Source organism: Pungitius pungitius, chromosome 1, assembly GCF_949316345.1.
Source record: "Pungitius pungitius chromosome 1, fPunPun2.1, whole genome shotgun sequence".
Classification (NCBI taxonomy): Eukaryota; Metazoa; Chordata; class Actinopteri; order Perciformes; family Gasterosteidae; genus Pungitius; species Pungitius pungitius.
Window position 1 is genome coordinate 26,649,850 of NC_084900.1, and position 14,456 is coordinate 26,664,305.

Here is a 14,456-nt window from a genome sequence, read left to right on the forward strand (position 1 = left end):
TCTCACTTTCTGATGTTTGTTGACATCCTGCCTGCTTCATCAGTGACAATTAGCTCTTTGTCTCCCTCTGGTGGCGGATATGAAGAACTACAGCCTCGTCACGGATCAATTCACACTGCGTTAATTCAATACAGTGCACATTCAAATAATTTCAAAAGCATCCCCACATTTCAGACTTCACTTGACTAGTTTTCCTATGCACCTTTATTTGATGCATTCTATCGTTTGTGTGTTTCATGAGGCAACACAAACACAAATGGTTTGGTGATTAAAGATTTATTCTGGTCATTTCTGAAAATATAATTATACACGATTAGCCAACATTCTATTCAAGCAAGGCTGAGACTTGTTATATATTGCATTCTAGAAATAATGAAACAACCAAGATCTTAGAGGGTCACTATATAGAGTTTAAATATATAGAAAATCAAATGGCAATGATGTTTACATCATTTTTATTTTCAACATCATATGGCATCCAATGAAAGTGGATTTAAATATTTCCAAATGATTCCCCAACCAGGACCATGTTTGAAGACGTGATGTGTACGCTTGATGCAAAAATCTACATCCAACATAAATGTAACAGAGCGTATTTTACATTGTGTGGGAACATTTGTGTGTCACGCTTAGCAAAGAGACATTCAACAGGACTGTGAGCTTCAGTTACTCTGGTCACAGATTCATAAACGTTTCAAAGAAATTCAAACCAGCTTTCCACCATTTCAATATTTAACCCCAAATTCACAAACATAACCCCAACAAATGTCTGAATCCAAGGAATATTTGAACTGGAAGGAGCAGTTTAGAAATCATGAACAAAATTACCTTTAACATTAACCTATTGTCAGTTCAGTCACATACATTGTTTTTGCCCAAAACAGAACATTTTCTACATCTGATTCATCTTATAATCAGATTACTGGAACTGGACCCCTCACTCTCACAGATTATGAATACACAGCGGACATCATCAAATCAACAGTACATTTAGTGTTTCGGCCGTTTCTGGCGTGTAATCCGTATTCTGTAAACAGATCCACTCATCAAAGATTTATCCTCCGGGTCAGTGGGGCCGAAGGTCGGGACAGGACGCAGGACGCAGGACAAACTGATGGCGTTTCTCTACCTTCAAAAAATTCAGTGTGAGCATGAGGCCTATTGATGCTGCTCTTCACATGTTGTTGTTTCCAGATGACAACATGCTCGATACACACTTTAACACATGCATGAAATGACTCCCTTTCATGACCACAATAGCTTAATATTTAACTCACATAGAAAAAGTGATGTTGGTTTATTTTTCCAGTCATATTTTCTCAAATTCAATTAGCACAGCTACATCATCTTTACATGACTCAAATGATCCTACACACCAATATTCCAAATGACAGCACACTTATCTAAAGACACAGAGTTAGTTTGAGCAGTGTTAGGATTACATCTCTGGCGGTAAACTGAAGTCATCTAGAAAGCGCTTCGATGATCTTGATAGAAAAATCCCATGACTCCGAATGTAACATGATGTCGATATGATATATCCTACACACAGAACGCATTAGCTGCTTCAGGGTTCAATAAGCATTTGCAGAGTATGTCCATGCCACCGTCAGGTGACACAAATGTAGTAGAGCTACTTTTCCATTTATCACATAGTGGTGAGTATGGCTAAAGGTACAGTACGTGAACTGACCCATGGCAACAAGCTCACAAGACGCCGCTTTCAATCTATCACAAACCTCTTTGTTTGAGTAACTCTTCTATGGGAAACGACTGCGATTCATTTAGAGGAAAGTAAGTATAGAAACTACATAGGGGTTTAATTCGTTTAAGGACCCATGCATCTATAGCAAGTGTCTTAAGCAAAGAGAATCAGCGCATTTCATAGCTATTGTTATAGCACTAAAAGACGGAGAGTTTGTGTCAGTGAGACGTTCAGTGGAGGTTGGTGAGTCACGGCGCCCACGCCGAGTCCTGTGTCTCTGGAGGTCGGAGACAGGGTGCAGAGGAGGACGAGCTCCCTCCCGGCTGTCCAGTGTACAGTGCAGGGCGGAGGATCGGGGGTGGGGAGGTGTTCAGTGAAGGCCTTTGGGGTCGGTGTGTGAGGACGGGGGTCAGAGGAGGAGACGGCCCAGTTCACTATTTGGCTATATCCCCTTTCTTCAAAATGATCTGCCGCTGCCAGGGGGCCAGCTTGGTCTCGTCGTAACCCAGGTTCCGTATTCGCTCCAGCTCCGTCTTCTCCTCCATCTCTTTCACCTGTTTGGCTTGCTGCTCGGATTTTCTAGATGCATCCACGATGAAAGGGGGACAAAAGGCCAGAAGGAAAGAAAAGTTAGAATTGTAATTTAAGTCCTCAGGAGGTTTTGTTCAAATTGGAATATGTTCCAAAAAAAAATTAAAAAAATGATATGCATTACAACAAACCTAGATACAATTAGCTCTCTAGTTTCACTCTCTAATGTGTCTATTCATGATGCATCATTACTCAAGGGGCTCAAGGATCCCTGCTGGTCAATCTAGATCTTCAAAACCAAACTATAAACCTGCTGTTGGGAACAGGAACGCCATCACGGTCATACATTTACGCATGTTGTTGGCTGGAACCAGTGAAAAAAAAGCCTCACCATAAAAATATGCCGTGGAACAGATTTAGTTACCTATGTCACAGTAGCCATGACAGTTAGCCGGCATGCACCAGGAGCCTGGGACCAACTCACCTGAATGCAATGCATCATTTATTAACATACACCTGTGCCTTCCTTGTTCACACATGATGTGACTACATTACAGTACATGTCATTTAACTGATGCTTTTATCCAAAGCGTCTTACATTGCATCATAACCCATGGCTTACATTTTGCCTGGGGAGCAATTGGGGGTTGGGTGTCTTGCTCAGGGACACTTCGACAGGGCACATGGAGCAGCCGGGATTCGAACCACCATTCAGCACACCACGCTGCACCATGCGCCACCATCGCCCCCAATGTGTATTTACACACTGAGGTCAGCAGGGTAAGGAAAACCGAAAATACAAAGAAGCGGAACATTTCGTAACTCTGTTGATAAAATGGGATTGGCTGCTCAGCCCAGGTAGGCATGATTGGGAAAACGCTTAAAACATTACAGCGCCAGTAGATTGAGCCCAAAACACAGTACATTTGTAACAGTCGACTATCCTAAGTGAACTGCCCTAAAAAACAACACCGGCAGCAGCGTGCCCCTGCCCCCCCCGGAGGAGCGCTTCAGGGCAGCAGGCTGAGCCTGGCCAAAGGGCGAGTTAAATTACTATTCAGTGTGTCTTTATGGCTTTCTATACTTTAATGTATGATAACATGTCCGTTAATTTGTCAGTGAGAAAAGCAGACCAAAGGTGACAAAAAGGGAAGTTAACACTTATGTCACAACATGTGATTTTAATCATAGGCTTAGCTAGGTCCCAGTTTGAGTGCCACTATATAAATAAGGAAAAAGGTTCATTGCTGAACATATGGCCACTAGGTTCTAACGTATGTATTCATCCCTATTATAACCCTGTGTTTAACTGTAATGTTTGATCACTGCGGCATGTAGATATTACTGTGTGCAATAAATAAGGTTTTCTTACCTTTTTTCTTCCCTGTCACATCAGGAGGACACAAGCACAAGAAGGAAAGGTGTAAATATCTTGAATGGCAACAACAAGTTGTTCAACGAGTTTTCACATCAACTACAGAAATTGTTAAAGCTAACAGGCATCAGTTAGGGCACAAAATACTGCTAATGAAGAGCATCAGTAGGATAGTGTTGTGCAGGAGGGCATCTCACAGTGAAAAATCATGCAATATCCAAACTGATCAAAGGCATGCCATTCAAAACTGTTGCACTAATGGCTCCATTCTAACTAGATTACATGGGACATTATAGTGGTGTAATGGTGACTGTCTCAGGCCTGAATTGGGTTCATTTCATTATTGTGTAAAGCCTCCAGAGCTCAAGCGTTGAGACAACATTGATAAAACAGTATGTATGAACATGGGGGAACCATTAGGTTACAATATGTGCTCATTTACTACAAAGTAAGGGTGATAACTTCAAAGTGAGTATTCCTATTCTTACTTCCAAGGTTATCTTTGGTGAGAGACGCCCAAACACATGAGCATACTGTGTGCTTGTATATGTATATATATGAATAAATGAGCTAAATCTCCACTGGGATATAATGAATAAAGGTACAAGAGAACCTGACGTGCGGAGCCACAGCTTCGTTACTCACCTCTCTTCGTCCATTTTCTTCTTCATCATGTCTCTCCTCCAGGCCGGCATGGATGCCAGGCGTGCAGCCTCCTCCTCAACCTGTCGGGACAGAGATGCCGGTCAGTAAAAAATTTGATCTATAACAGCCGAAACCACTAAAACAATACAAATAACCTAAAACACAATTTCATTGGTGTTACAAGCAATAAACAGTTTTTTCGGAGTTCATGCAAGTCACATGTGTACAACAAAGTCATTAAACACTATTCTTTTTGTTTTTAAATACTTACATCAATCTGTGTTGCAGTAAATTGGCTTTTCCATGGACTTACTCTGCAAAGTTATTCACTCAATAAACCTGCTCACTGAAATCTGAGATACTAGGGTTTAAAGGTGGTTGTAATACTAAGACGTAAAGTCAAGGGCTTTGAAAACCTCAATCAAAGGTGGTATTGGTGTGCTTCACGCTTGCAGTCTCGCATAAAGCCTCTACATGCTGGAGAGAGCAGGGAAACACCTGCATAGAAAAACTGTAATGAAATGTTAGCCCAACTTATTATTCCAGTTTACACATTCTCAAATGTCAAACCTTTGTCCAATTACCTTTATGACCTTTACGACAGCAAATACAACACAAACACACACTATGCTCTCTCCTCCCATTTCTGTAAAATACAATAATGCTTTTTAAATAAACAGGACATTTTTGCATGTGGTGCACACAAACGGTTACTGGATCCTTTCATTCAGGCTGTAATCGGAGGTGCAGTGGCGGGGGGGGGGGGGAGAAGGATTCTTGGATTTCTCATCTTCACCTGACAGGATAGATTACCCATGTGAATTGCATTGACTGGAGCATTTCACTTGTCCTGGCAAACATTATCCCAGGTAGGAATAGATAGCCGGTAAATAATTGATGATTCCCTCGGGAATTATAAAGAAAGAAAGAAAAAAAAAATCCCCCCCGAAAAAAGTGAGTTTGATTTGCTTTGAAGTACGGAAGTGCCATTGTGAGATTTTCTTTTAATTTAAAAAAAAGTTAATTATGGATTGTATTGCTACTGGAATAATTGTTGATTTAACTTTACAAAGATGTAATTTCTTTGGGGTAAACAACCCACAAGCAAATTGTGTGAGTAGAGGTACTTTATCAGTGACTTCCTGAACTTAAGCACAGCAGTGTCCGATTATTTTAACTTGCATCTACTCTGTCACATTGACATCATTAGTGAAACATCTGCCCACACAACACAGGATGTCTTTTAGAGGTCACTACTCGATCAACATGAGGACAAATCCACTTAAAATTCAAACCTGTCCTGTCAGAAGATTTACTACTTGTGACGGGTCCATGTCTTCCTTATTGCCAAAAAACTAAACTTGTGTGAGCCAGAGGGTGCAGCCAATACGTTGCAACAGCCTGGCCAGCATCCATTACAGTCAATAGTAGATGCAATATACAGTACATTGTTATTAGTTTACTCTGAGAAAGAAAGTTATGAATTTCCAATTATCAGCTGCAAATCCTCTGGCCTTTATATGTAAAAGGACGTTGAACTAGATATTTGTGGGCTTTGTTGTTATAATATTTGAGAAATCATGTGTTGGCAACTGTGTGTAATTGTATTGCTGGCATTAAAGGAGTAGCTCATTAGCTCCTCGTTATTTGCTTGTTGGTTGACATGGTGATGAATTTATCATTGCAAGTCCTATTCAGTTATACATGTTACAAGTTATGTACACTATACTTTTAGAATAAATAAAACCGTTCTACACGGTTGCCTAGACAATGAAGTCAACACCAATTCACCGCCTTTGTTATGTTTTATTTGCCAACACTCTCCATTGTCTGGACTACTAATGTAGTTCAAATATTTGATCTTGTGCCGTTTGCAAGCATGGTAAATTTAAAGTGGAACAAATGACAGTTGGAGAAAAATACTGAACATAAATCCAAATCTATGTATAGGCCGTTAAGTTTACCAGCTGACTGCCTTCCCTTTTGGGCTGTGAGTCGATGAAGATTCACTTTAACCTCCTTATGGCTCCTGTAAGCCACAGGTAGCATGACAGCGGGTGGTGCTAAGAGGGTTATTCAGAGGTAATCTCGATGCATCAGAAGAGACGCTGTGAGCATGTTCTTCACTGCTGCTGACGGCGCAGAGGTGGATGGAACATTCGGTGTTAGACGATGGCTCTTTTATTGGTACAGATGATTATCTGAAACTGTATTCACTTGGCTTGGATCTGTGTTCATATTACTCATCTATGTTTTTCAGTTGAGGAACCGCAACAAGTAGAACTACTGAAGTCATGTAATCACAAAATGTCAAACTTTATTTCCATCAGGAAGATAGTAACCAAATAATAAAAGATCACAAATTTAAGTTGTGGAAAGCTTGAGCAGATCTCGCGGAAGAACGCAAATTATAAACAGTAACAAAACCAAAGGAAAAGATGGTTACAATTCTCAATGTGATGCTTGATCTACTTGACAATAGCTTTCTCAAGTCAATGCTGAAACTTGCTGACAGCTATGTGCATCTTTTGCAATTTTGAGCTGTGAATAAAAAAGGAAAAAGCTCAGATCCTGTTAACTAAACCTTGCATTTACCATTCCTTTTAATATTTTTTTTTGAGACTTACAGAAAAATGACATCCAGCTGAACTAATGCCCATGTTTGACATGTGAGAAAATGATCTCTAACAAAAGCAAACGGTGTCAGGCTTAAAGTTAAGGGCCATCTGTGAACCACCAATGAACCAGACACCCCTCCAAACCCACTATAGACCTTTATTTCCCTTTTATTTCAAACAACAAAAAGGTCCCACGAAATATTAACCCTTGGTTTTCCTCTGGCTGGCTACAAAGACTTAATTCATTAGTTTTTAATCACAATGTCAGTATTTTATCTACTCCATCCAGATGTTTGATTTTGAAGCGATTCCATTTTATCGATATCCAACGTGTGCAGAATTGCACCAGTTATGAAAGTCATTACAAAGATGTTGTGAACAACCTGTATGGCAACTCTTTTCTTGTTTAATTACTTTCCTAGTAGTGTGCCATGGCAGTCAACCATATTTGATTATAGTCTCGGTTCACGAAATTGTGTACCTTTCAACATCACTTTCACGTTCTTGTATCCACTTGAGCAAATACAAAAGGCGAATTCAAAACAGCTAAGTGAATGCCCTTTGCTCTGCAGCAGCTAAGTCCCTCATGTGACATGGCCTGAACGCACCAGATTAGTTTCCTTTCTAAGCATACTATACTTTGCAGGCTAGTTTAGTGGCTGGGTTAGTTTGATGGTTTGATCCTGCGCTTTATGGATTTCCTCTCTGGTTTACAGGGGAACTGAGATTTTAGTGAACCCGTGGTCCACTTATTTGTTAGATATCAAAAAGCTCAGCTTCCTTCTCCTTCCAGAAAGCAAAGCTTCGGTCAATGTATCTGATGATGTCATCATTGCTGAACTCTTTCAGCTCATAGATCACTTTAATGGAGTCTTCGTTATGTTTGTCCCTGGGTGGAGGTTTATCCACATCCGGTTCCCCTGGGATTTGAACACAAAGAGGTGGAACATCTTTCACTGGATCTGGTCCTTTGCTTTCTGCTGCGTTCTGCAGTGCGTCAGCTTTTTCTGTTGTATCCTTGTGTTGCTCAGTTTTGGTCATCAACCTCTGCATGTGGTCCTGCTCTGAAATGTTTCCATTCAGAACTACAGTGTCATTTATGAATAACTGCTCGCTGCTTTTTAAATCCCCCCGAGTCGTCTCCCCCAGTGAACTCAGCGGGGCTCCCTGCACTGCACACTGGCCCTCGTCAGAAACAGCATCTGGTGCAGCAGGTGATGGTGGTGGAGAATCATGTGATTGTGAGATGGCTGGGGAAGGTTGTGTTGGGGCCGGTGCAGGATGGGTAGGTGGTGGAGGAGGGGGAGGATGAGAAGGTGGTGGAGGGAGCGACTGCGGCATAATGTCAGGAGACATGGAATGCAAAGAAGCCGTCATCACACCTCCCCCATTGTTTGAGTCTCCAAAGTACTTGAGTTTTATTTCTTCAAAACCATCCGCCCAGTCTCGCTTCCCTGTCTCAATTTCCTCCATGACCTCCCTGTGAAACTGCCGAATGACCTCCCATTTATGGCTGCCAAGACGGTCAAACATCTCGTAGCACAAGAGGTGGCGGAATTTGCGCTCACCGCGAGACATATTCATCTCCAACAGCTGGAAGTATCCAAGCATGAAGAGGTCAAGGGTTAGGCTTTCGTATCTCACAGGGGAGCCGCTGATGTGTGGCAGGAAGTGCTCTGGCCAGTAGATCATCTGTGCACGACTCAGCCTGCGGATCTGACGTGTGGGCACTTGACTCATAATTGTCCTCCAGTGGCCGATCAGGTTCCCCACTACCTGCTTCGACTTCATGAAGAGGAGGAGTTTATCGTCTTCGCTCTGCATTTCCCCACCAATCTGTTCACTCAATTGGTTGCAGTCCCCCCAGCCCACGTCTAAGAGACCCCCTCTGCTACCGGCATGTTTAGTCTGGTAAGTTTCAGAGATGGTGTATTTCCGCCAGTGTTCCAGGAAAAGGAAGACAATTCTCTCTTTCCTCATCTCAATACATTCCTGGACATAGCTTAGGTCGGTCTGAACCTCCAAACTTCTTGTTAGTTGACCATTATTTAAAATGGGGTCTGTAGAAAGAACCTGATTGAAGTGTTCAATGTTAGTTGGGGCCATTACCTCAGAGGGCGCATACGTTTTAAGAGCATGAGAGGCAATAATAATTGGCTCTTCAACAAGTGGTAAGATGGATTCTTCCGCCAATGGTGAATCTCCATTAGTACGGGACTGAGGGACCTCAGCTGAGGAACAATGGACGTCGTCCTCACGAATGGTCTCTGGGCGATTACTAGACTGACTGACCACGGGGAGCGACCTTTTGCGCTTGTACACCCTATTTGCAGAGGTATCTGTAGACTGCTCATTTTGAATTTCATAATTGGCCTTCAGGTTCTTCACTGAAACTCCACACTGCTTTATCTCTTTCTCTACATCCTGTCTTGTTGAGAAGGACTGAGACCGACCGATGCAGCCAGTCCCGACGGATGCTCCTGGCTCCGTGCTGACACTCCTTGTCTCTTCTTGAGAATATCCAGGACATATTAGATCCAAGATGTCTATCTCTTTCCCCCCCAGTGTGGCAAGAAGAATGGCCATACTTTTTAGCAGGGTAGAAATCTTGCTGCACCAGGCTGGAAGATCTTCAGCTTGGCCATGTACCTGCTTTGGATTGACTGAGAAGTGCCCTTGGTTGAGGGCAGCAGAAACTGGAAGGAGCTGGTGAAGCTCCCGCTCCAGTTCTTCCAGCTCCTTCTCCACTTCTGAAACCTTGTGCATGACCTGCAGGTTCTCAATTTGCTTCTCAATGAGGTTTAGATCATCCTCTGTCATCAGTTCCCCAAATGGGCCCAAAATGGCATTGTAGATATGGGAGTAGTGCCACTCCTGAGGCTGGTAGTGTCCGCTTGCCGCAAACTAAATCAGAGGCCAATAGACCAAAAGACAAAAACAAAAGGGAAGGAGGGGGTTCCTTCAGCTTGACGTTCCTGGTTTGAACACACACTTCAGTTCAAATCCATCTCGACACACATGACTTACATGGATTAAGTGGTGCAATGGCACTGCCTCATTACAATCACAGGACTTTCAATTTTGAGTCAAAGAGAACAGAGAAAGCGTTGTCCTTTTTGTATGCTTGTGTGTGTGTGTACATATTTTAATATAGCTGATCTCTCTCATTGTGAGTTTTTATAGGGTTGGTTGGTTAACTACACATATGCTGAATATTCCGCACATCCTGCAATTACATCCTTCATTTATCTCCCCCCCCTATTATGTTGTAACATGTAGTACAATGTTACATCATTGTTGCAGGCCGGCACTAGTGTGTCACATAGACAACACCTTAGTCAGCACTCAACATGGATAAAAAACAAAACTGGGTGTAGTTGAAGGTGCAGCAAAGTTGAAACTGTCATGTTAGCGCAACCAGAGTTGTTGATTAAGAGACTTGATATGGAGTTCCACTTAAACGTATCATGACTTTCTCGGAAAGAAAAGAGCATCTAGTATTGTTGTTATTACTGGTGAACCTGTAGTGTGAATGGGCTTGGCATCACACCACTGAAGCAGCATGTAACGACTTGGAGCCACAAACCTCCATCATCAAACACAAGCAAGACCACACTGAGAATCCAAAGTGTCTTAATGTCGTGATGGGCCTTGTGGTCAAGTATTCAATTCACTGCACCCCAAAGAGTCTTGTAACTATTGATGAAGACTGTAAATAAGAAAACAGAAACATGCATGGAGATCAATCAAGGGAAAAAAATGAGTATGTCTATGGAAGACTACATGTAGAGCTGGTTAGGTCCAATGGTGTCTCATACATTAAGTAATATTAGTCATTTCCCCAGTGAGGAAACGTTGACCTTATAGTCAACCCGTTTACCATCAGGTTTACAAAAACAAAGTTCAGAATGTTTTAAACAGAAGTCATTCCTCAGTTTTGGGTTTACTGCTTTACCTTTTTTTTATTTATTCCCAGTGAGCATGAAGTTTTCTTTCAAATGGATTGGCATGGTGTTTATCAATGCTAATTATGCTCAACTTGCACATGCCTTAACAATTATCCAGGTTAACATGCTTAAATCTAATGTAAATTTTCTTAGGACATTTTTAAAAACAAACTTGAAATATTGGTTAATGGGGCTCATGATTCTAAAGCCAAATAAACAAATTTAGAAGCCATATTGTAGTTGGCTGATGAAACCCGCAGGCCATTCTCTTTGGTCTGATAAGTGTGAGGCAGGTGAAGGCAATTCAATTGTAAAAAATACAAAAAAATATATATAATAAAGTACATCTGTTTTGGCAGAACACTGTCACGCTATCAGGAAATCAAAGATGATAAATGAAGGTTGGTGGTTGAAAAGACAGCAAAACACATGCATGAGTATGAAGATCACACTCCCACAACTCATTGCTCAACACTCAAATCCAAGCACTGGCTATCCCCTTTGTGTTGTTATTTATTTTTCAATCTGAGCCACATATAATCAGGATAAAAAAAATTAAAATGTACTCCACCACAAACGGGATAGCCAATACACATTAAAACTTCTAGATCGTTGCAATTTTGAAGGCCTACCTTGCGCTTGTGCTCCTCCTCCTCCTGCATCTTGACCTGAAGCTTTCGCACCATCACCTGTCTCTTCCATTCAGGGATGGCTTTTCCCTGTTCGTCGTGAGTGGGCACGAGCGCTTCCACGTCTGCGAGGCTCATCTTCCGCCCCGACTCTGCCCCGCCGCCGTTCCCGTTGAGAACGGCATTGGAGGGCAGTTGCTCGTAGCTCGCAGAGGTCGACATGGTCCTGGCCGATCCAGAACCGGTGGGGCTGGGGGAGGGACTCGGGGTGGCGGGTGGCGAGGTCACGGACGCAGTAGGAGACGGTGCCGGGGACGGCGGCTTGGCCGGTGGGCTGGACGTGCGGGTCTCTGGTGGAGACGCAGTGTTTTCCTGGACAAATAAATAAAAACACACCAACCCATACATTACATATGTAGAAATATTCAACTGGATTAGGAACATTAGGAATTCGGTGTGAAAGATTTCCTCCAGATTCCCAACATAATCTTTGAGTATCCCTTACCAACGGTAGCTTAAGTGCAACTCATACCATGTATGACTGCGTGGACTCACACTCATACACGGGCATGAACAAATTCTGTTCATTTCTGTACTGCAAGACCCCAGAATCATTAGTAAATCCCGTTGTCTCGTTGCATCCCATTAAATCCTGATTTAAAGTGTTGCAATGATATTATCCTAGAGGAAGTATTACTGAGTGGTCCACTAGTGGATGGGGGTATCGTGCGCGACCTACATTGTTGCCTGTGGGTTCGCTGTTGGAGAACACCGTGGTGTAGCCTTTACTGTGAGGTGTTGGCTTCAGGCTCTTCCCTGCTTTGATCTCTGCCAGCAGCTCGGAGTTGTCGCCGGTGGGGGACATCATGTTGAAAGATTTTGTGCCTGCGGACAAAAGGATGGAGAAGAAAAGTGAAACCGAGTAGAAAGAAAGAAAGGGAGAGCGTGAGAGAGATACACTCAAGAAGGGGGGGGGGGAACGGTTGGGTGGCATTTCATTGTTAAATATTTCATCCGATCAGGCAGGGAACCGTGCTGCCCTCGAACACGTCGCACAGGAGGCCAGTGTCGTGTCTACTCAGCCTGTCTCTCAAGGATAAGCTTAATAAGGTTCTTTTTAAATCTTTTTACCTTGATTGGCATTTTGTAACCCTTTTAGTTTGAGGGTTTGCCACGGATGAGTCAACACGTTAGGCAACTGTTGCAAGCAATTCCAAATTATTTCACTACAGTGAGCCCAAAGAGAGGAGGGACACACTCGGTTTCAGGGTCACCTGACATGCACAGCTTAGCTGTAGCTGAACTTTTAACTTTCAAAAAAGTAGGCTTCCGTGAGCCCTAATCTGCTTATAGTGAACAATGCAACGACTTCTATTGAAACTAGGATTACAGAAAGAATTTATCAGTTTAAGGGCAGATGAATGAGATAAAATGTCGATCTTTTAAAAACATTTTCTTTACACAACCTGCTAATTTATACTATATTTATTTGCCAAACGCCGCCTCACCTGTTTGAGTGAATTCAAACCTCCAATGGATTAAATATCCTTCGTCTCTCACGGATCACTCATTCTGCATTAGGGAAACGGAAAAAGTCCTCCCGTAAAAATGTTCCTTGTTGAGACGACCACAATGGTCTAGCTGGACACAAAGTCTGGCTATCCTGACCCCCTCCTCGCTCTCCCGCTCTCTCTCTCTCTCTCTCTCTCACTCTCTCCCTCTCGGGGAGGAGAGAGCAGTATTCTATTAAAGACCCATCATCACAGTTGAGGGAAATCCAAAGGAATCACCAGTAAGTTGAAGTGACAGCGAGCCACTGGCAAGCCGGCCTGGAATTACCACACACGCACACATGGATGGATACAGTTAGGTAGGCACAGACACAGAGACACACGCAGACACGCACACACACACACACAGTCACCCTTCAATCCCCAGATTGTTAGTGCACCATGCCAGAACAATCCTTACTGCAGCAAACCTGACACACACTTTTCAATCATTTTCACAGTCGTACAATTACACAACTACAGAGAAATAGAGAGAGGCTGATGACTAAAACCCACACACCTTGAACAATGTGCACTCAAAATGTGTCTCGAAATATTTGTGATCAAAAGAGAACAAGACACATCAAGGGTTAGTTTAGTGTCAACTGATCATGTAATGCAAAGGAGTTTTATTGCCAGGTGCGATAATTGCTCCCAAACTCTAAACTAAAACTTTATTTAAATGTAACTGGATCAGTCCCAAATAAAGTGTGATTTCTAAATTGAGCAACGTAAGCAGCCTACCTTCACCCATTGTCCCTGACGAGATGTCATTGCAGAGCTCCAGAAACACTTGATTATGAACAATCAGACGAGGTTCAAGTCTGAAAAGTTACACCGGACCGCAAAGTTGTATTTGTGCAGTTTGGAGTCAAAGGTTAAGTGTTTGTGTGTCTTAGCTACATTCTGTTTTAGCTCAGGGGTGTGGACAAGTCTGCCAGAGTAAATGCAAAGGAGGGCGGCGCTGCGACAAGTGGACAAGAATTGACAAATAGCACAAAAGGCTTCCTGCTCTGCTTTAGAAATGAAAGTCAAGCTGCTTCATCTGTTAATATCTACACTGTCGCAAAGCACTTAGAAGGCATTGTGTCCTGTAATATAAAAAGTTAGATTCTGTCCATTATTGCTCCACTATTTATAAACCAATAATAAATAAAGTAAAAACAATGGAAACTCTAACAATCCGCAGTGATGCAGCAGCTTTTTCAATCCGCCACCTGGTTTATTGCCCTCGTCCGAATGAGCATCTGAGCTGTAAACTCATCTCCAGCTCTTGGGCGTGTTGATTCCTTTTAATTTTACGACCACCTAACTGCCCGTTTATTACCAGAGTAACGCTGAAGCACAAATGTCGCCATTAGTGAAGACACACTGCTCTTTAGCTGTGAGCATTTAATTGGTATCCTCCTGTTAGGCAGCAAGTGGAAGATAAATGGATGAGGCAATTGAATATTTT

At 42.5% G+C, this 14,456-nt stretch overlaps 2 protein-coding genes across 2 annotated transcripts in view; both read right to left on the minus strand.

Moving 5' to 3' along the window:
- Positions 1-262: 262 nt before the first annotated feature.
- Positions 263-14,456, minus strand: part of espn (espin) — a 30,878-nt gene continuing 16,684 nt past the window's right edge. Inside the window, exons 10-14 of the mRNA XM_062563902.1 lie at positions 12,190-12,335; positions 11,454-11,822; positions 4,257-4,336; positions 3,609-3,629; positions 263-2,284 (exon numbers count right to left, since the gene is read on the minus strand). Of these exons, the coding sequence (XP_062419886.1) occupies positions 2,140-2,284; positions 3,609-3,629; positions 4,257-4,336; positions 11,454-11,822; positions 12,190-12,335 (761 nt within the window). The 3' untranslated portion in view covers positions 263-2,139. The remainder of the gene's footprint in view (positions 2,285-3,608; positions 3,630-4,256; positions 4,337-11,453; positions 11,823-12,189; positions 12,336-14,456) is intronic.
- On the minus strand, positions 5,031-10,816 carry LOC134132272 (espin-like protein). Its single transcript, XM_062563912.1, has one exon. It carries the CDS (start codon positions 9,692-9,694, stop codon positions 7,631-7,633), a length of 2,064 nt encoding a protein of 687 aa, XP_062419896.1. The 5' UTR covers positions 9,695-10,816; the 3' UTR covers positions 5,031-7,630.

Bases quoted from the DNA above. Each gene is read 5' to 3' on its own strand.
- LOC134132272 (XM_062563912.1), bottom strand. From the start codon at position 9,694: ATGACAGAGGATGATCTAAACCTCATTGAGAAGCAAATTGAGAACCTG.